Below are 21,950 nucleotides of genomic sequence, written 5' to 3' on the forward strand. Positions count from 1 at the left end.
GGCGACGTGCATCAAAAACATTCGTTAGTGCACGTAAAAATAAAATCGAGGAAAAATGTGGCGCGCTGTGAACTCTGGGTAGGACACTCTTAAGGTCAGCCATATTGTTTAATCGTCTTGGTTGAAGGATAGAGGGGAGATGAAGGGGATTCGGGGAATAAGTCAGCTGTCGGTAAGAACTCCTTTGACATTGTAATAAGTCTGAATAGTTGATTATTCAGGAGACGGTTTTTGGTATCCGATAGTACAAGTAGATTGTATTGTATTGATTGGTTGGCGAGAAAAGTGCTCGCGCGACAAGCTGTGATGATGATGTCACTAGCTAGCATACTAGCGAAGATGCCAGCTAACATTAGCACGACCATTTAGATACATGGCATGGCCTGCTGATAAACCCAGCCTAAACGTTTGGCAGTGGGTTAAAAATGGTGGTTCTATATTCCAAGAATTGTATCTGACACGTAGAAGACATCTACTCTTTCCCTATTGTCAAAGTGTTGTCAAATTCGTCCCTCGGTCTGACCAATTAAAAGATCAGATCATGATCATGCAGAGGATAACGGTTCAGTTGGTGCTCTGTCTCACTACCTGTTTAACAGCCGTTGATGTGACAACAAGCCTTTTGATTCTCCATCGAAAGTCAAATGTAGTTCATAGAAGGTGGTCATGTGCCCTCGACCGTGCACTATAATGCAAATAGCTGGCAAACACTGTCTTGGGTCAATTCATTAGGACATAACGTTCCATCCAGTATTCAACCATCATTCTCTGTCTATGATTCTTAATAATCTCATTGGTTCTCTCTATCCAGAGTCCAGACCCACCATAACACCCTAGTAGGATATGAAGTCACCTTGTCTCTTTTCTACATTACAGACAAGGCTTTACGCAGCCCAGGCTGCCCGTAAATTGGATGTCTCCGCAGAGCACGTAAAGTTTCAGCCGCAGGAGGTGCAGGTCAGTGGGTGTTGACATGTCTCTCTCTCCTCACAGAGACGCTTCTATGCGGCCACCCGAACAGAGCAGCCCTTGACTCAGCCTCTGTCGGGCCTCAAGGTCTCCACAGGGGCTTCCCATTCATACCAGGACGTCCATGTATGTGGTGGTCTGAGGGAGTGATTTAGGGATGGAGATTGTGTCCTCTGTCCTGCTCTAACTCCTGTGGTTTACATGGTTCTTTGTTCCTTTGAGATATAAGTCTGCTTTTATTATTCCACATATAATATCTCTGTGTACTGTTACAAACTCCCAGGTGAAATGTCATGCTGATTACATTTGTAATAGTTGAAGTAAAACTAGGTAAAAAGGTATTTCAGATTTGGGATTTGATGCTTTGCTGCCCATCCATTTGTTGCCTTTTATGTGGACATGCTATAATTAAGCAATAAGGCCTGAGGAGGTGTGGTGTATGGGCAATATACCACGGCTAAGGGCTGCTCTTAAGTACGACACAACGCGGAGTGCCTGGACACAGCCCTTAGCCGTGATATATTGGCCATATATAATAATAATAATAATAATAATAATATGCCATTTAGCAGACGCTTTTATCCAAAGCGACTTACAGTCATGCGTGCATACATTTTTTGTGTATGGGTGGTCCCGGGGATCGAACCCACTACCTTGGCGTTACAAGCGCCGTGCTCTACCAGCTGAGCTACAGAGGACCAGGATATATCACAAACACCCGAGGTGCCTTATTGCTATTATAAACTGGTTACCAACGTCATTAGAGCAGTAAAAATAAATGTTTTGTCATACCCGTGGTATATGGTCTGATATACCACGGCTGTCAGCCAATCATCATTCAGGGCTCGACCCACCCAGTTTATAACAGAAGTTAGAGCTAAGATATGTTATACTACACTGCTCTGTTAAAATTTTCTGACATCTTAACTGCATAAAACACACCAAGGTGTGATGCTAACTGATATTTCTCTTGCAGGTGACCAAACTGCCCAGTGGTCTGATGATAGCCTCATTGGAAAACTACTCCCCGGCATCCAGGATCGGTGTGTTTGTGAAGGCTGGCTGTCGCTATGAGTCCCCGGAGAACCAGGGAGTCACCCACCTGCTCCGTCTGGCTGCCAACCTGGTACTCCTGGCTCTGGTTCATCACCCCTCCTCCATCAACATGATGTAGCCAGGAGCTTGAGTGATTATTCAATGTACTCAATACTGCGTAGGAACTAGTGATGTGGTTAATCCCAACCTCTGCTGCTCTTTTCTAGACTACCAAAGGTGCTTCAGCCTTCAGGATCTGTCGTGGTGTGGAGGCAGTGGGAGGCAGTCTAGGGTCAGTAGTCTTCAGAGCCTGTGAATGAGTGTATACATCCTCACAAGACCAGAAAGACAACTGGACGTATCTTTGATTTCTATTGTTTGGGATACTTAACATATTTTCTGACTGACTGTACCACTGTCATGGATGACATACTTTTTATCTGTGTGTGTTTTCTATACAGCGTGACGTCATCCAGAGAGAACATGATCTACTCGGTTGACTGTCTCAGAGACCACATGTAAGTGATGCTTGCTTAAAGCATACCTATGTGTTATGGCTGGGACCATACCAGTATTGGTCTCCCGAGTGGCGCAGCGGTCTAAGGCACTGCATCTCAGTGCTTGAGGCGTCACTACAGACCCCCTGGTTCGATTCCAGGCTGTATCACAACCGGCCGTGATTGGGAGTCCCATAGGGCGGCGTACAATTGGCCCAGCGTCGTCCGGGTTTGGCCGGTGTAGGCCGTCATTGTTAATAAGAATTTGTTCTTAACTGATTTGCCTAGTTAAATAAAGGTAAAATAAAAATGTTTGCTTTACTCCTTCGTGACGTGGCAAGGAAACAAAACACGAAGCGGATTTAACTTTATGTTGTCGTCCAGAGTAACATTTATTTATTTTCCAAGCTACACTACCGGTCAAAAGTTTTAGAACACCTACTCATTCAAGTTTTTAAAAAACTATTTTCTACATTGTAGAATAATAGTGAAGACATCAAAACTATGAAATTACACATATGGAATCATGTAGTAACCAAAAAAGTGTCAAAATATATTTTATATTTTAGGTTCTTCAAATAGCCACACTTTGCCTTGATGACAGCTTTGCACACTCTTGGCATTCTCTCAACCAGCTTCACCTGGAATGCTTTTCCAACAGTCTTGAATGAGTTCCCACAAATGATGAGCACTTGTTGGCTGCTTTTCCTTCACTCTGCGGTCCGACTCATCCCAAACCATCTCAATTTGGTTGAGCTCGGGGGATTGTGGAGGCCAGGTCATCTGATGCAGCACTCCATCACTCTCTTTTTTGGTAAAATAGCCCTTACACAGCCTGGAGGTGTGTAAGGGCTGATTCACATAGTCTGCTCTGAACAGTTGATGTTGAGATGTGTCTGTTACTTGATCTCTGTGAAGCATTTATTTGGGCTGCAATTTCTGAGACTGGTAACTCTAATGAACTTATCCTAACTCTGGGTCTTCCATTCCTGTGGCGGTCCTCATGAGAGCCAGTTTCCTCATATCACTTGATGGTTTTTGCGACTGCACTTGAAGATACTTTCAAAGTTCTTGAGATTTTCCGTATTGACTAACCTTCATGTCTTAAAGTATTGATGGACTGTCGTTTCTCTTTGCTTATTTGAGCTGTTCTTGCCATAATATGGACTTGGTCTTTTACCAAATAGGGCTATCTTCTGTATACCCCCCCTACCTTGTTACAACACCACTGATTGGCTCAAACACATTAAGAAGGAAAGAAATTCCACAAATTAACTTTTAAGAAGGCACACCTGTTAATTGAAATGCATTCCAGGTGACTACCTCATGAAGCTGGTTGAGAGAATGCCAAGAGTGTGCAAAGCTGTCATCAAGGCAAAGGGTGGCTATTTGAAGAATGATTTGTTTAACACTTTTTTGGTTACCACATGATTCCATATGTGTTATTTCATAGTTTTGATGTGTTCACTATTATTCTACAATGTAGAAAATAGTAAAAATAAAGAAAAACCCTTGAATGAGTTGGTGTTCTAAAACTTTTGACCGGTAGTGTATATCACACAATATTTTATATACAGCAGGTTTTTTAAAAGACCAAAGAGTTTTGTCTGCTTCATGTTTTCATTTTTGCCATGGAATTTTTTTTGTGATACTGGTATCATCACAGCCCTACTATGTATATACAAACATAGATCTGAAATATGGTGAATAAATCGCTGTCATTCTCATTTCTGTGTTGTCTAATGCAGTGACACGGTGATGGAGTACCTGATCAATGTGACCACAGCCCCAGAGTTCAGGCCGTGGGAGGTGTCTGACCTCACTCCCAGGGTCAAGATGGACAAGGCCCTAGCCGCACAGACCCCCCAGATGGGTGAGAACACACACACACAGTTATGTGGTTGTTTCAGTTTTGTTATTACTGTTAACGGCTCTGGATAATAGCATAATGCAAAGTGTCATCACACTGCGGCTGAAGCGCCTTGCGGTTCTTTTCCTCAGGTGTGATTGAAGATCTACATGGAGCGGCTTACAAGAACGCCCTGTCCAACTCCCTCTACTGCCCAGACTACATGGTTGGCCAGGTCGACGCTGACCATGTAAGACACTCAACATCCTGGTCCCAGCATGTTCTACTGTACTATTCATTAGTTTGGGCTAATGCTATGGGTGTTCATCTGCCTCTCCAGGTGTACTACTCCAGGAAGTACAGCACGACGGTTGAGTTTTTCATTAACCCTCTGATGTTCATCTTCCTCTCCAGATGCACAATTTTATCCAAAACAATTTCACAAGTGCAAGAATGGCTCTGGTTGGCCTTGGTAAGTGTTAAACGTGTATATCTAATACAAAATATTTTAAATCAAATTACTTGATAGCCATGTGTGTTAAGGGAATGTTGAAAAATATATTGTTTTTCTCACATACATTCTATGTGTTCAGGTGTGGACCACAATGTTCTGAAGCAGGTGGGAGAGCAGTTCCTCAACATCCGCAGTGGGATGGGCACCGCTGGGACAAAGTCTCAGTACCGCGGTGGTAAGATCCTTATTCCAGAGGGGCTGCAATGGCCACTGTATCTGAATCTTGAAGAGGGTTGAATTCTAATAAGGTTTCTCTCTCTCTCTATCCCTGTCTCTCTATCTCTCTCTATCCCTGTCTCTCCCTCCCTCTCTCTCTCTCTCCCTGTCTCTCCCTCTCTCTCTCTCTATCCCTGTCCCTCTCTTTCTATCCCTGTCTCTCTCTCTATCCCTGTCCCTCTCTCTCTATCCCTCTCTCTCTATCCCTGTCTCTCTCTCTCTATCCCTGTCTCTCTCTTTCTAACCCTGTCCCTCTATCCCTATCTCTCTCTCGCTCTCTCTCTAGGCGAGGTGCGGGTGCAGAACGGGTCCAGCCTAGTGCACTCTGCAGTGGTGTCTGAGGGGGCGGCGGTGGGGACAGATGAGGCTATGGCCTTCTCTGTACTACAGCATGTCCTGGGGGCGGGGCCACACATCAAGAGAGGCTCCAACTCCACCTCCAAACTCATCCAGGGCGTCGCTAAGGCTACCGCAGACCCCTTCGATGTGAGTGACATAATCACCAGATCAGATTGTGTTTTTATAGCTGGGCTTTCTACAGGAGGGAAATGCGGTATGTGGAGGAATCTTTGGATAGAAGAGTTTTGTGCAGAATAGATTCCTTTCATGCAGTCATTCTCCTCTGGTGTCCCCTCCTTTTAGGCCTCTGCTTTCAATGCCAACTACTCTGACTCTGGCCTGTTTGGAGTCTACACCATCTCCCAGTCTGCAGCAGCTGGTGACGTGAGTATGATGTCTCTGACATTTCATTTTTACATTTTTTTACATTTTAGTCATTTAGCAGACGCTCTTATCCAGAGCGACTTACAGTTAGTGAGTGCATACATTATTTTTATTTAAAAAAATAAAAAATCATACTGGCCCCCCATGGGAATCGAACCCACAACCCTGGCGTTGCAAACACCATACTCTACCAACTGAGCTACATCCCTGCTGGCCATTCCCTCCCCTACCCTGGATGACGCTGGGCCAATTGTGCGCCGCCCCATGGGTCTCCCGGTCGATTTCTACTGATAATGTACATTTTATAAGAATTGATAAAGATTAATTGAACCTCTTCACAACAGCTTTTTGAAGCCGTTGCTAACTAGTCCTATGAACCCTGTGAGGGATAGTTGCTTTTACATAGAATGGAATGTAAGATCATTCATTTAGGATAAGGAAAGATCATAATGAAGATGAACTTTGACCTCCCATTGATTAATTGATTGACCTATCCCTGTCCTCCTCTCCAGGTGATCAAGGCAGCTATTGGCCAGGTGAAGGCTGTTACAGGAGGAGTCTCAGAAGCTGACCTGACCCGCGCCAAGTAAGCTAACACACACAGACTTAGAAACTTGAATATACAGTGCATTCGGAAAGTATTCAGTCATCTTCCCTTTTTCCCAAACAAATTTACGTTACAGCCTTATTCTAGAATGGATAAAATAAAATAAAATCCTCATTGGGCTACACACAATACCCCATAATGACAAAGTGAAAACAGATTTTTAGAATTTTTTAGCAAATTTATAAAAAATAAAAAACAGAAATACCTTATTTACGTAAGTATTAAGACCCTTTGCTATGAGACTCGAAATTGAGCTCAGGTATATACAAGGTCCCACAGTTGACAGTGTATGTCAGAGCAAAAACCAAGCCATGAGGTCAAAGAAATTGTCCGTAGAGCGCCGACACAGGATTGTGTCGAGGCACAGATCTGGGGAAGGGTACCAAAAAATTCTGCAGCATTGAAGGTCCCCAAGAAAACAGTGGCTTCATCATTCTTAAATGGAAGAAGTTTGGAACCACCAAGACTCTTCCTAGAGCTGGCCGCCTGGCCAAACTGAGCAATCGGGGGAGAAGGGCATTGGTCAGGGAGGTGACCAAGAACCCGATGGCCACTCTGACAGAGCTCTAGAGTTGCTCTGTGGAGATGGGAGAACCTTCCAGAAGGACAACCATCTCTGCAGCACTCCACCAATCAGGCCTTTATGGTAGAATGGCCAGATGGAAGCCACTCCTCAGTAAAAGGCACATGACAGCCCGCTTGGAGTTTGCCAAAAGGCACCTAAAGGACTCACAGTCCATGAGAAACAAGATTCTCTGGTCTGATGAAACCAAGATTGAAATCTTTGGCCTGAATGCCAAGCGTCACGTCTGGGGGAAACCTGGCACCATGCCTACGGTGAAGCATGGTGGTGGCAGCATCATGCTGTGGGGATGTGTTTAAGTGGCAGGGACTGGGAGACTAGTCAGGATCGAGGGAAAGATGAACGGAGCAAAGTACAGAGATCCTTGATGAAAACCTGCTCCAGAGCGCTCAGGCCTCAGACTGGGGCAAAGGTTCACCTTCAACAGGACATTGACCCTAAGCACACAGCCAAGATAACGCCGGAGTGGCTTCGGGACAAGTCTCTGAATGTCCTTGAGTGGCCCAGCCAGAGCCCGGACTTGAACCCGATCGAACATCTCTGGAGAGACCTGAAAATAGCTGTGCAGTGACGCTCCCCCTCCATCCTGACAGAGCTTGAGAGGATCTGCAGAGAAGAATGGGAGAAACTCCCCCAAAGACAGGTGTGCCAAGCTTGTAGCGTCATACCCAAGAAGACTCGAGGCTGTAATCGCTGCCAAAGGTGCTTCAACAAAGTACTGAGTAAAGGGTCTGAATACTTATGTAAATGTGGTATTTCCGTTTTTTATTTTTTATAGTTTTGCAAACATTTCTAAAAACCTGTTTTTGCTTTGTCATTATGGGGTATTGTGTGTAGATTGAGGGGGGAAAACTATTTTAATCCATTTTAGAATAAGACTAATGTAATAAAATGTGAGAAAAGCCAAGGGGTCTGAATACTTTCCGAATGCACTGTAGAATTTGAGTAGATAAAATCGAGAAAAGTATTGCAATGGAAGGGACTTTGAAGACGTTGACTTAAGGTGTATCTGTTTTTGTAGGACCCAGCTGAAGGCTGAGTACCTGATGTCGTTGGAGAGCTCAGAGGGTTTGTTAGATGCCATGGGTTCACAGGCTCTGGCCGGAGGGGTCTACCACTCCCCCGAGGCCATCGCACAGAAGATCGACTCTGTCTCCGCAACTGATGTCGCTAACGTAAGTTCATTCACTTTGGGGGGAATATTAACTTCCGCTTAAGTTGAATTTTCACTTAGTCATGCATTGATGTCAATTGGAGACTAAGTGAAAATTCAAGTGGAAGTTAATATATTTCTATATTACTGTCTTTGCTGCAGCTCACTCTCAACTTGTACAGTATATTAGGAGTATTTTCCTAGGTTGTTTGTTTTTGTGCTTAGATGTGTTTTCCTTGTTCTCTCAGGCTGCAAATAAGTTTGTGTCGGGCAAGAAGTCAATGGCTTCCAGTGGAAACCTCGTCAAGACGCCCTTCGTTGACGAGATCTAAAGCCTTCCAACTTTATTTCACTTGTGATTTTAAAAATCACAACAAAGCCCTCTGTCCGTTCAAAACAAACAAATTGAAACTGAAACATGGTCATTATCCCCATTGCCTCATTGTTCTTTTGAGGAAGTTATGATAATGTTGTAATCACACCAACAGCCAATATTTATAGTTGTTGATATTTTTATGTGGATCTCGATGGTGCATAAGGAAATAAGATCCACATCTTGAACTGTATAGCTGATGTAAATTAATGAATAAAGAATATCTACCTTAAAGGTGGAATAAGTCGTTTTTTCCACTTGTAGTAGACCTAATGTCTTACCAGGTGATAATAAATGAAAACGTATGATCCATGAAAAAGTTTTGATACATTGCCCAATAGTGTGAAATTATATTTATTCTAGTCTGTTCGGACCAAAAATGTCTACATGTTGCTTTCATGAAAAAGTGTTTGATTACGTCCGACCACGTTGAACAAAATAACATGGTTAATTTGTTATTTGTTCCCGGAAATACAAGTGACTCGTAGCCAGGCGGCTAATTCGGCGTATTTTCCAATGAGAAAAGCTACACTACATGAACAAAAGTATGTGGACACCTGCTTGTCGAACATGTCATTCCAAAATCATGGCCATTTAATATGGAGTTGGTCCCCACTTTGCTGCTATAACAGCCTCCACTCTTCTGGGAAGGCTTTCCACTAGATGTTGGAACATTGCTGCGGGAATTTGCTTCCATTCAGCCACAAGATAATTAGTGACGTTGGGCGATTAGGCCTTGCTCGTAGTCGGTATTCCAATTGGAAGCACAGAATTGTCTAGAATGTAACTATATGCTTTAGCATTAAGATTTCCCTTCACTGGAACTAAGGGGCCTAGCCCGAACCATTATTCCTCCTCCACCAAACTTTACAGCTGGCACTATACATAGGGGCAGGTAGCGTTCTCCTGGCATCCGCCAAACCCAGATTAGTCTGTCAGACTGCCAGATGGTGAAGCGTGATTCATCACTCCAGAGAATGCGTTTCCACTGCTTCAGAGTCCAATGGCGGCGAGCTTTACACCACTCCAGCTGATGCTTGGCATTGCTGTATGGTGATCTTAGGCTTGTGTGCGGCTGCTCGGCCATGGAAAGCCATTTCATGAAGCTCCCGACGAACAGTTCTTGTGCTGACGTTGCTTCCAGAGGCAGTTTGGAACTCGATAGTGAGTGTTGCAACCGAGGACAGACTATTTTTATGCGCTTCAGCACTCGGCGGTCCCGTTCTGTGAGCTTGTGTGGCCTACCACTTTGCAGCTGAGCCGTTGTTGCTCCTTGACATTTCCACTTCTCAATAACAGCACTTACAGTTAACCGGGGCAGCTCTAGCACGGCAGAAAGTTGACGAACTGACTTGTTGGAAAGGTGGAATCCTATGACGGTGCCACGTTGAAAGTCACTAAGCTCGTCAGTAAGGCCATTCTACTGCCAATATGTGTCTATGGAGATTGCATTGCTGTGGGTGTGGCTGAAATAGCCAAATCCACTAATTTGAAGGAGTGTCCACATACTTTTGTATATTTAGTGTACATACTGGGGCTGGGGATTTCTTGTTAATTGTATTACAGGCAGAGCAATGGTTGTTCCCATCGGTCACAATAGTGACTGAAAATAAAACACACTTTTTCACATACTTTTCACTCAAAATGTTTTTTGTTTTTTTAAAGCAATATGGATGACATGTAAGAGTTACTAATGGCATACGATTTGCATAGTGGCATGTCTGGAAAATGTTTTGGAGGGAATGGGTGAGGCCATGCGGCCGCAGATCTGTGGCCTGTTTCATACACTCAGTTTATTAGGTACACCTATCTAGTACTGGGTCGGACCCCCCTCTGCCTCCAGAACAGCCTGAATTCTTCAGGCATGGAAACCTTGCTTAATTGGTATCAAGGGACCTAACGTGTGCCAGGAAAACATTCCCCACACCAGTACACCACTGCCACCAGCCTATACCGTTGACACCAGGAAGGATGGGGCCATGGACTCATGCTGCTTATGCCAAATCCTGACTGCCATCAGCATGACACAACAGGAACCGGGATTCGTCGAACCAGGCAATGTTTTTCCACTCCTCAATTGTCCAGTGTTGGTGATCGCGTGCCCACTGGAGCCGATTCTTGTTTTTAGCTGATCGGTGTCAAAGACAGTTGAGTTGTGCGTTCCGAGATGCCATTCTGCACACCACTGTTGTACTGCGCTTGCACGATTCTTCGACCTCTCATCAACGAGCTGTTTTCGCCCACAGGACTGCCGCAGACTGAATGTTTTTTGTTTATCGCACCATTCTCGGTAAACCCTAGACACCGTTGTTCGTGAAAAGCCCAGGAGGCCGGAGGTTTCTGAGATAAAATCATACCATGCTCAAAGTCGCTTAGGTCAATAATTTTGCCCATTCTATAATGCTTCAATGGCTGTACATAATAAACGGGCCATATGTACATATTTTTAATGTTGGCAAATTATTGTATGTTGTACTAAGCATGAATGTGTCTTCTGCAGCAAAAGCTCAAGTTATTTTTATTAAAGACACCCATAATATTCATGAATTAACATTTTTGTTGTGTACTTTTACATGATATCCAGTTGGTAGTTACAGTCTTGTCCCATCGCTGCAACTCCCGTACGGACTCAGGAGAGAGCCATGTGTCCTCCGAAACACGACCCTGCCAAGCCTCACTGCTTCTTGACCCAAAAGCAAGCCACACCAATGTGTCGGAGGAAACGCTGTACAACTGGCGACCGAAATCAGCATGCAGGCGTCCAGCCGAGCACGATGGGATAAGGTCATCCCAGCTGGCCAAACCCTCCCCTAACCCGGATGACGCTGGGCCAATTGTGCGCCGACTCATGGGTCTCCTGGTCACGGCCGGCTGTGACACAGCTTGGGATCAAACCCGGGTCTGTAGTGACGCCTGTATTTGCCTTAGACCGCTGCGCCATTCGGGAGGACCTGAAATAACCTTTTTTTTTTTTTCAGTTTCTGTATCCCAATTTGCCCAGGATAAAAATATGGATTATTCTGCACGTTTAAAGTAGCTGAGTACTAACTGCACTTGCTGTACTGAGTGCTCGGCTGCCACTCCTCCCTCCTTGATCGCCTTTGTCTGGTCACTGGCGTAGCCTACAAACTTCATGTTGTACACAAAACTGTTCGAACTATTGCATCAATAAGTATAAACGCGATTTCGTCTTCTTTTTTTCAGGAGGGGAGTACTCGAGACTAAAACATTAGTAATCTTATCGAGACTAAAACATCAGTCATTGTGTGGCGTGTGAGGAAACAACTTGGCCTCACCATTGTTAAAATCAACAATCGCTTTTGACAGTGACACTGAATAGATACACTTGCGATTTGCTCCAGTCACTTTGTATCCATCTGTTATTTTGTTTGGACTGAGCATTTTATGATTAAAGTTTTGTAGAAATTGCATGATTAGAAAGCTATATTATTCTCTCCAGCGTAGTCTGCAGGTCATGGATGCGGTGGCAACAGTTTTGTGGAGAAGTTATTTTGGCCTCCCAAGTTTAGGCTATTTCTCCGTGCTAGAGTGCCACCTGTTGGTTATACTATTGATATATTTTTGTATTTATTGAATTCTAATCTTTCTCATGACGTTTACAGCTGTCCAATTGAGATGCAAATGATGAGTGCCGTATTACATGTATGCTGTCATGCATAAATGACTGTTGTATGAAACGATTTATAGACCTATGTTTTTATGTAGAGATAAGCATTGGTGGTTCAGTGGTAGAATTCTCGCCTGCCACGCGGGGGCGGGGGCCAGTCGCGTATAGCTGTAACAGCCGTTTTGTCGAAACAGCGCCACTGAATCAGTGTGTGGCCGAAAATATATTACATCCGTAGTGGTTTAGGACTACCATAGAGAATGAATGGGAAACGCTTTAGGGCTCTTTTTATTTTTTTCAGGCTGCCTTTTTCTTGAAACGCTTTTATTGGGGGTTCAATTCTAAACAAGGAAACTGTATTCTGATATTTTTTCCCCATGTATTGGGGAATTGAATGATAGATTATAATTAGATTTTGTCACTATTGGTTTTATTTGATCATGCAGTGTATTTTCCCAAGCCCAAAACACAGTGTACTTGAAGTGTATTACTTGGAACGTTTATATTGTACCTTTGTACACTAAATAGTTATATTTACTATACTATTTAGTATAAGTATAATTCAGTGTTTTAATATAGACCCACTTTTACTTGCTATTTTTGTATACTGATAACATATGATTGATGAATAATATTTCAGAACATTGATAATATACTCCAAATGTATTCAAAATATTATACATTCCCCATCTTATTTCAGGTGTACTAGTTTATATCCAGTGTATTAAAATAATAGTATTTTGTAATGGGATTTTCTGCTTTTGTGAAAGTGTTATTTTAAAGACCAAATTACTTCATTCATTTATGCTGATGTGAAATTAATTTAAAGATAACACCTTTCAAAATAATTAACACATTTATGTACTGCACATATTCTACCATAAGATTTTCCTCTTCAGTTAAAGATTGCAGTGGATTATTCTTACTTATCAGCCCTACCTGTTGAGGAAACAAAAGTACTTCATCCGATGACCTGGTAAAAACCTTCTTCAGCCCTGCAGTCGACTTGAATGCACAGACCAGCCTTTGACCTCCTTGCCAATCTTAACTTAGATTTAGGGTTACACAAACCAAACTTTTCTGTCAGTTGATTTTTCATGTACCTTGTGCCACAATGTAATTATAAGCAACCCTGTCTGACTTCATGTACAGTATGTTCAATATGTAAACATGAATTAAAGGCAAGAGAATTGTATTGAACTTCAAAATTGTTTTATTAAAAGATTATGGCCATTTTGTTTGTTTGTGTGTGTGTGTGTGTGGATGCGTGTGTGTGTGTGTAAATCAACATTTCCTCTTTTCATCCATCCATCTTTTCTTTTCATCATGATAAAAAGCAGATGCCTGGAACTCCTTCCAGGTCATTTCTTTCTCCATACCCTTGGCCTGGTAGAGGGAGAACAGCTTGGCAGGACAATAAATATATTTCCCTGCCACTCCGGGGAACCCTGTGTGAATGTGAGGACTATTAGGGCCCTGTTTTAGTTCCAAATGGCAGAACCTGCACAAACGGCCAGAGGGTACCACATCTGCTGACTTCCTCTTTTGTTTGTCCTTCTGTTGTTCCACTTTCTGTTTTATGGATTCAAGTTCTTGTTGAAAGAAGGGTGTTGACATGAAATCCTCAAAATACATTTTGGGGTTTGTGAGGCCCTCTGCTCCATATGTTTTAAATACTTTTGTGGAGCAGTAGAAGTACCTAACATGCCCACTCTGATAAAAATAATGAATTGAGGAGCCATCATTCATGTAACGGGACTTGGGTTGGCCACATGAAAGGCAGGTTTTTGTCATTTTTTTCTTTTGCTGCTGTTGTTGCTCTGACTGTTGCTGCTTTTCCATCAGTCCCAAAACAATTTTCTCTATGGCAGCTTCAGTAAGAGGAGCATTTTGTGTGGGCAGTGCGGGTGGGTTCACAACTGCAGGTGGGAGTGCTGTTACAGGGACACAGGTTGTGTCACTACCCATGGTTAAGTGCTGCCACAGTTGTTGGGTCTCCAAGAGCTTTTCAGGACTGGTGTTAAAGGGAGGAACTGGTGTTTTTTAATTTGGCCAGGTGTTTAATATACCTTCCAATGTGGTGTTTGGTGGTTGGGTGAAGCAGGCTGTTGGGGTCTGCACATGAACTTTGCACCATGGAAGCATAGACAAAGTCCACCAGTTTCAGCATGTCCTTCTGTCCATGATGCCTGGCAAGCAGACCATCAATAGCCACCCTCATTGGGCCAGGCCACCGATTGTGGTCCAACACAAAGACCCGGCCACCAGTCTTGATAGGCCCCGTGCGTGCACTTCTTGGTGAGGCGGTCATAGGCAGTGGAGGTGTGCAGGGCAGATCTGAAAGAGAGGAACAGTTCTTCAGTGAAAGTAATTATGCAGAATGCATGTGTCTGCAAGCATATTTAGGTGCGTGTGACTGAGTTAGTGTGAGAGAGATATGCCTATGTTTGTGGTATTATTCTGAATTACCTATGTCCATCTGGGGCTCCTCAGTGCTTTCTCTCTTTAAAGCCTCAGTAGCAGGAGCTGCAGAATCAGGAAATCTGACAGTCGGCGGCAGCTGTGTTGCTGAGGGTTGACATTTCTCAACAGGGAGAGGGGTCAGGAATACGGACATGTCTGTCCTCTTCTGAGATCTGTGCTTTTCCCAGTCGAGAGGAACAGCACGGCACCCTTGCTCAACGTACTCGAGTCCAAACCTCTCTCCCGTGTCCCTGTTGGAGACTTGTAGTGCTGGATATTTGGCGCTCCCCGTCACATTCACAGAGGCCATGTTCAAGTCTGTGATCAGTAGTGGGTCAAACACTGCAGGCAAAACCACACCCGGCTGTTTGAGATCCACCAATCTCTGGAAATTCCAGCGTGCCACACCAGTCATACCCTGGGCCTGAAATAACTCTGGGGAGACTTTGTTCCCAGTCACCCACTGAGCCTGGTGGAAGTGGTAGCCCTCTTGCTGTGAAGTGCCTCTGATTGGAATCCACACGGGCACAGATGCCCCTTCACCCTGGACATGGTTGAGTTGCAGCGTGCCACCGTATCTGTACAGAATCCCATCCTCCCGTTCTGGGTCACTGAGACAGCCCCTCAGCATGTGGACTCGCTGGATCCTCCAGGCTTTCAGCATGGACGGTTTGAAGAGAGGGATGTCATTTACATCTTTTAACAGGTGGAAGTGAAGGAGAACTTCTTCCACTCTCTTCACAAGCTCTCGTGGCTGAGGGATCTTTGTCCTGCAGTGCTCCCGGATATGCTGCTTTGTTGGATTTGCTGGCACGATCCCACAGAAGACATAGGCCTCCTTCAGTCTCTTCAGATCCTGCTGATCCACAATTGTGAAGGCAGCCGAGAGGAACTGACAGAAAGAGCTGTATAAGGAATGATGCTCTGAGACACACTCCCGGCAGAATCGTCTCATACAGTGGAACAAGTCCAGCTTTACAGAGATGAACTCATTAAACTTTGACCTCGAAGCACAGATGTTGGTCAAGTCCCCGGATGTCACCTCTGCAACAGTAGCCTCTGTAGTCCTCCAGGCTTCCCTCAAAAGGTGCTCAGCTGGATGAGAATTCTGGACCCTGAAGGCTGCACAGCAGTCCCTATGTACAAAGAAACATAACAATGTCCAGAAATAGAAGAGGATTAAAAAAAAGTTACATGATTAAATATATAATGAATTTTCTTCCCTATTTGAGATTTAAATGAAATTATTAATATCATTAAATAACATATGTAAGCTGAAAAGGCTTATACAATTGTTAAACAAATTATATAATAAATACCTGTCCACCCAATGGTAATTGGCCTTTTCAATTCCAGCAGCAGTGTAGCGTGTGGCCAGACCTTCATACATGGGCTCCAAAGACCTTTCACTCTCGGACTGCACCATCACCCAAGAGATGATCATCCAGTTCTCGTTCATCACAGCATAAGATGACATTGTGCCTGATGTAAGAGTGACTTTCCTGGCAATCTTCCGGGTGTGGTCGGATCTCAACACCTGTCCAAATGTGCCCTGTAAGAGCTGCGTGATTGATGGCTCCTGCCTCTGAAACTCCTGCAGAAGACAGTCTGTAAGGTAATATGACGACACAGACATTCCACACCAGCCGTCTGTGTCTTCATACCCCCCAAATGCAGCAGGTGTACTGTCCCTCCTCAGGTATTTGCTGATGGTGCTCTGACCATACAACCCTGCCTCAGCATCCTTGATGTTCTGCACACTTAGCAGGTAGGCCAGGTTTGCTCTTTCATACTTTAGGTGCATCATCTCCATCAGCTGATTGGCCATGTCATTTGGGGATTTTGCAGTGCGTCTTAATTAATCTACCACAGATTTACAGATCGCTTTCTTGTAGGTAAGGAGGGCTGGCAACATGTTGGTATACCTTTTAGGGAGCTTTGCCAGCCACAGAGGATTGTCAGCAAACCAATTCCTTTTGCATGCTTTGCAGCAAAGCCGAGATGCAAACAAGTAATATTGATTGACAATGCCAACAACCACTCGAGGCCTTCCTACACCTGATGAAGTTATCTGTGGTCGAGAACAACTGTGAAGACATGGGAGAACATAATTGTTTCTCAGCCTTCCCATGATGCTGTCATTCTCTGGTTTCCAGATGAAGAATGGATGTAGCTGGAAATATTTGGGGGATGGAAGCCCACAGGCAGTCTCAATGAGCTCAGGCTGAGGTGGTAGACGCCACAAAGAGACAGAGTTAGTAAGGTGCCTCACAGGTGGACTTCCCGGCCACAGTCCCATGGCTTCCAGCTCCATCTTCATCCATACCTTTTGCTGTTGAGAGCAGTTCCAGTGAATCATTTCTTGGTCATATCTGGGCAGTGGAAGTGAGGGTGGAAATCCAGGGCGTGTTGATGCTGGCGGCACAGGCTGAGATGCAGGGCGTGTTGATGCTGGCGGCACAGGCTGAGATGCAGGGCGTGTTGATGCTGGTGGCACAGGCTGAGATGCAGGGCGTGTTGATGCTGGTGGCACAGGCTGAGATGCAGGGCGTGTTGATGCTGGTGGCACAGGCTGAGATGCAGGGCGTGTTGATGCTGGTGGCACAGGCTGAGATGCAGGGCGTGTTGGTGCTGGCGGCCCAGGCTGACGTGCAGGGTGTGTTGGTGCTGGAATCACAAATACCAAAAGGTAAAAAATCAACATGTAGACTACAGTGATTACTTACTTATAGTACACTTATTTCACAAATACACAATTGAATGACCTTGTAGACTAAATATATCATACATGCACATGCACAGAAATTCAGAGGACATGCAAAAAGGGAACTCAAATGAACACTTACCCTCATGGAGACGGAGGTTTTGATGGACATGTTGTCATGAACATGTCCTTTTGATTTTGTTAGTAGAACACAAGCAAAATAACAATTAGGAACATGGCCAGAACATAGCCAGAACAAAGCCAGAACAAGGCCAAAATAATAACCAAGGTATATTGTTAGGCAGAATAATTCAGTGAATAGTCCTGCCAAACTGATGGAGAAAAACCTCTGCCAGTAGACACAGATGGTGCTCCTACAGCTGCTGATGCTGGTGAATCTGAAATAAAGTTTAACATACACACACATGATCTTGGTTGCAAGCAGTTACATTACAGTTTACAATGAGTAGATTTGAAGTAATTTGCCTAAAGTAGCAACGATACACAATAGTTAATGTAGTTGTCAAAATAGCTAGAAAATAAGTGACAATAATTCCTCACAAATGTAGCACAACTATTTGTTGAATAATCCTTACATTCCTAACTCAAATGGAAACTCAGTAAAATGGTTATGTGTTTAAAAATACATAGAAAACATGTTTAACTCAGAGCATGGTCTGGATTTTGGAAGGTGAAATACTCAGTATAGCTTTCTCCAGGAAAACTTCATTCATCCATTGCTATGCAATAAAACATAATGAAAACCAAAAAAGATATATGATGCCACAAGCAATATTTTTCAGATGATTTGTGTTTACTTTTGACATACCTTGGGAGTAAGGAGTTGCAGTAGAGGCTGGTGATGTAACGGTTGATGGCAATGACTCTTTTTTCATTAGCAGGTACTGCTGCAGTTTGTGCATTTTTGAACCTGTACCACATTTCCTTGACATAATGAAGAAAGCGTACCCAGCAGCTCTGCTCTCCCATATTTCTCCCCATGTACTTTTGGCCCGATTACCAAAGCCAACCAGAGTGTCACAATCTGAGGTCACAGCAGGAGAATTCGTTTTGTGAGACTCAAACTTTGAAAGCTCCTCAATATCTTTGAAGCTCATGGCATATTCCAAAAAGGACTGCAAACTGATTTTGCTGCTCCCCTCTGTACTGAAATGGCCTGCCTCTTTTTCTTTTCCAAATTTTTGATGAGGTACATAGTGTATCCAACATCATTTTCCAGCAGCCACCTGAAGGACTTGCCTCTGTACTTCCCAAACTGTAGTATGTACTCCCCCAACACCTCAGCTTTATCTGACACATCCCCCCCTCTTTGTAAGACAACGCTGATGGCATTCTTCCTGACAACCTCTTCCTTCAGAGGAGCAGACTTGTCCTGCATAGAAGGGTTGTCTTTGATCTTCTTGGCGGCATCAGAGGGGACTTGTAGAAGGTAACCTAACGCGCCTCTCCGAAAGGTAACTTGGACCTTGCCAGGGAAAAACACAGAAGGCCTGTGTGACATGTTAATCTAAATGATGAAGCAAAGAGTAAACAAAATTAATTATTTAATTATTTTTAATGATACCTTTCAGGCTAATGTACTAATTATACAGTACAATGTATAATATACACACACAACCTTCAACTATACAGATCTATAACCAATCCCCAAATATACACAACCTCATCTGGACAAACCAATACCCCTCCCCACATATACACTGGACAACACTTGCAATAGTAATTAACAATTAACAATCTTGTAATTAACTTTATTATGAACTATAGCTTTCAGACTATTCTGTAATATCTATACAGAAATAGCTACATCATTTAAGTGACTTATTATGAACGCATTCACATTGTATAATTCGTGAAAACATAGAATACTTGTTTATTTAGATCGCGCTATAATACTATAATACTTACAAATATATATGAGAAACGTATAGTTTCCACAAGTCCACGTTTCATTCAGATTACGTTCTAACAAAATTACTCTGAATATCCGCTGTATTTACTATTATTGCATTATTAAAAGATCCGAAGACAAATAAAAAAAAGACAATCGATGATAAAGAACTCATATTTTGTATGTAAAAACACGACTTACCTTTGGCAGTCCTTACGAATTAGAAGCTGTTGTGTGTCTGACGTAGCTAAAACCGCTAATGTAACAAAACGTAAAATGCTCGGATCAAATGCTGAAATGTAAAAGAAATTCACGAATCAGAAAAAGTAAATAAGGCTCAGATGAGTTGTTCCCGGGTGTTTGTTGTGGTTCGTTGTAATTCGGCTATTATCTTCGCCACCTCTTGCGTAAAACCTCGGGGGGCCCGCGGGGGCAGGCCCGGGTTCGATTCCCGGCCAATGCAACAGTATGTTTTGTTTCGGTCACCCATGTTATTTTTGTTTATAGAAGGGTTGGTTGTTGAGCAACAAAACCGACACGTGCGCAACTATGGGGCAAAACAGACAAGGTTGGCTTACATTGTTGACATGTAAACAATATTTCGCCTCCAATGTTTATTGAAAACATAAATACATTTGCACAATGAGCACTTGTTGTCTCTCAAATATATTGTTAAAGTTGTTGGTTAGCTAGCTAGTGAATTTGAGCAATATTAGCATAGAGGTGACATCAGTCAAAACACCTCAAAACAAGACATGGTATCAAGAACAAGATAAAACTAGTTGAAACGAGCCAGCTACGATTCCCTACATGGCAGCTTCTTGTCATTGTTGCTAGTTATCTGGCCATCCAGAATCACAACAACATACTGACTTCTGCCCCATTGAAGCGTGCGCATCGTTTTCGTGACGTTGTCAGCTAATCCATCTATTTTGTTGTTATCCGTTCTTCCCTCTAACACTTCTTGTAGTATGTTTACCTGCTTCGATCCCTGTGGTTAACTTATTTGTATTTATTATGGATCCCCATTAGCTGCTGCCAAGGCAGTTATACAATTACAATACATTCATAACAGATTTCACAACACACTAAGTGTGTGCCCTCAGGCCCCTACTCCACTACCATATATTTACAACACAAAATCCATGTTATCATGTGTGTATGCATGTGTCTCTGCCTATGTTTGTGTTGCTTCACAGTCCCTGCTGTTCCATACGGTGTATTTTTATCTGTTTTTTAAAAATCTGATTCTACTGCTTGCATCAGTTACCTGATGTGGAATAGAGTTCCATGTAATCATGGCTCTATGTAGTACTGTGCGCCTCCCATAGTCTTTTCTGGACATGGGGACTGTGAAGAGACACTGGTGGGGTATGTCTTGTGGGGTATGCATGGGTGTCTGAGCTGTGTGCTAGTCGTTTAAACAGACAGCTCGGTGCTTTCAACATGTCAACACCTCCTTTGGCCGCCATTCCTTCCAGTTCTCTGCTGCAAATGACTGGATGAAAGTCAAAAATCTCTGAAGCTGGAGACACTTATCTCCCTCACCAGGGGCGGTGTGTTCATTAGGGCGATATGGGCGACACACTGCCAAACGGGAAAAGGAAGGGATTTTTTTTCTAATCAATTATATCACAGCAACAGTAGTTATCAGTGTTCTAATCTAGACGTCTGATCTGCCACTAAATGTCCAATCAGGCTAAAGTCGTGCTTCAAATGGCCCCGCCCCCTTTGGGGCGATTTCAGTCAGGTTGAAAATCGCCCAGAAGTCTCTCATAGCCTGTCATGTAAAATCTTTTTTTTTCAAATATCAGAGCTTTCAATACAATCTCTATGGGTTTCTGAGGGCTTGCACTTACGCGCTTTCGTCATATGTAACATAACCATGAACGTAACTAAGAAAAGAGCGGGTAGCAGCGTCAATCAATTAACGTACTACTATCAAGATGGCTAGCCTTCAGTGCAACTCGATTGTCTCTTTGAAAGAAGTTCACATCAAAGACCATTCAAAACGAGCTACTGTAACTGGAGTGTATGCTAGCGGTCATGAGGGAACATATTGTGGAGGAGGTGAAGTCGGCGAACTTCGTAGCTATCCAAGCTGACGAGACCACGGACGTTTCTACACAGATACAGCTGGTGCTTGTGCTGAGGTACATAGATAGCAACCACAAAGTGCAGGAGCGCTTTTTTGAGTTCCTTCCCATCTCGGAATCAACCTCAGTCTCAATCACCAGTGTGCTTTTGGAGAGACTGAACGGTCTTTTTGCCGACGACGAGAAAGTCAAACTGTGGTGCACTGGCACTGTACCAGGTTCTCATGAGCTACAACCTCCAGGAGACGTTCTCTGAGACTGTGACTCTGTTGAACATCCTCATAACTACTCCCATGACAACAGCTGAAGCTGAGAGATGTTTCTCAACTTTGACACGAGTTAAGACATTCTCACGAAATTCAATGGGCCAGGAACGTCTGAATGCACTGGCCATGCTTTCCATGGAGAGTGAACTAGTCCTCAGCATGCCTGATTTCAATGAGAAAGTAATTGACCGCTTTGCTGCATTGAAAGAGAGAAGAGAACAGTTTCAGTACAAGTAATGTAGCCTCTCTCTCTCTTTGTCCCTCCCTGTCTGTCTCTTTAACACACACACGCCCAAATCAGTTCACAGTTGATGTTGTTTAAAATAGTTATTTTTCATTTAAAAAAAGTAAAAAAAAATAAT

General features: G+C 43.5%; 2 protein-coding genes across 3 annotated transcripts; one reads left to right on the plus strand and one right to left on the minus strand.

Moving 5' to 3' along the window:
* Positions 1 to 63: 63 nt before the first annotated feature.
* On the plus strand, positions 64 to 8,753 carry LOC121577491 (cytochrome b-c1 complex subunit 2, mitochondrial). Of its 2 annotated transcripts, none has more exons than XM_041891221.2 (14): positions 64 to 172; positions 877 to 957; positions 1,946 to 2,095; positions 2,232 to 2,296; positions 2,466 to 2,522; positions 4,250 to 4,374; positions 4,503 to 4,600; positions 4,765 to 4,822; positions 4,944 to 5,039; positions 5,367 to 5,566; positions 5,723 to 5,803; positions 6,316 to 6,389; positions 8,015 to 8,168; positions 8,395 to 8,753. In XM_041891221.2, the coding sequence occupies exons 1-14, from the start codon at positions 140 to 142 to the stop codon at positions 8,476 to 8,478; spliced, it is 1,356 nt and encodes a 451-aa protein (XP_041747155.2). In that variant the 5' UTR covers positions 64 to 139; the 3' UTR covers positions 8,479 to 8,753. The 2 variants fall into 2 exon arrangements, with proteins under 2 accessions (XP_041747155.2, XP_041747153.2); XM_041891219.2 differs by lacking the exon at positions 877 to 957 and adding an exon at positions 994 to 1,095 and having other exon boundaries at positions 75 to 172.
* Positions 8,754 to 14,167: 5,414 nt separating this feature from the next.
* LOC121562859 lies at positions 14,168 to 16,448 on the minus strand. The gene is made up of 3 exons (XM_041875023.2): positions 15,930 to 16,448; positions 14,617 to 15,746; positions 14,168 to 14,484 (listed from the first exon to the last, which is right to left on the minus strand). The coding sequence occupies exons 1-3, from the start codon at positions 16,436 to 16,438 to the stop codon at positions 14,168 to 14,170; spliced, it is 1,956 nt and encodes a 651-aa protein (XP_041730957.2). The 5' UTR covers positions 16,439 to 16,448.
* Positions 16,449 to 21,950: the final 5,502 nt, after the last annotated feature.

The sequence above is a fragment of the Coregonus clupeaformis genome, chromosome 1, assembly GCF_020615455.1.
Source record: "Coregonus clupeaformis isolate EN_2021a chromosome 1, ASM2061545v1, whole genome shotgun sequence".
In the NCBI taxonomy this organism is placed as follows: domain Eukaryota; kingdom Metazoa; phylum Chordata; class Actinopteri; order Salmoniformes; family Salmonidae; genus Coregonus; species Coregonus clupeaformis.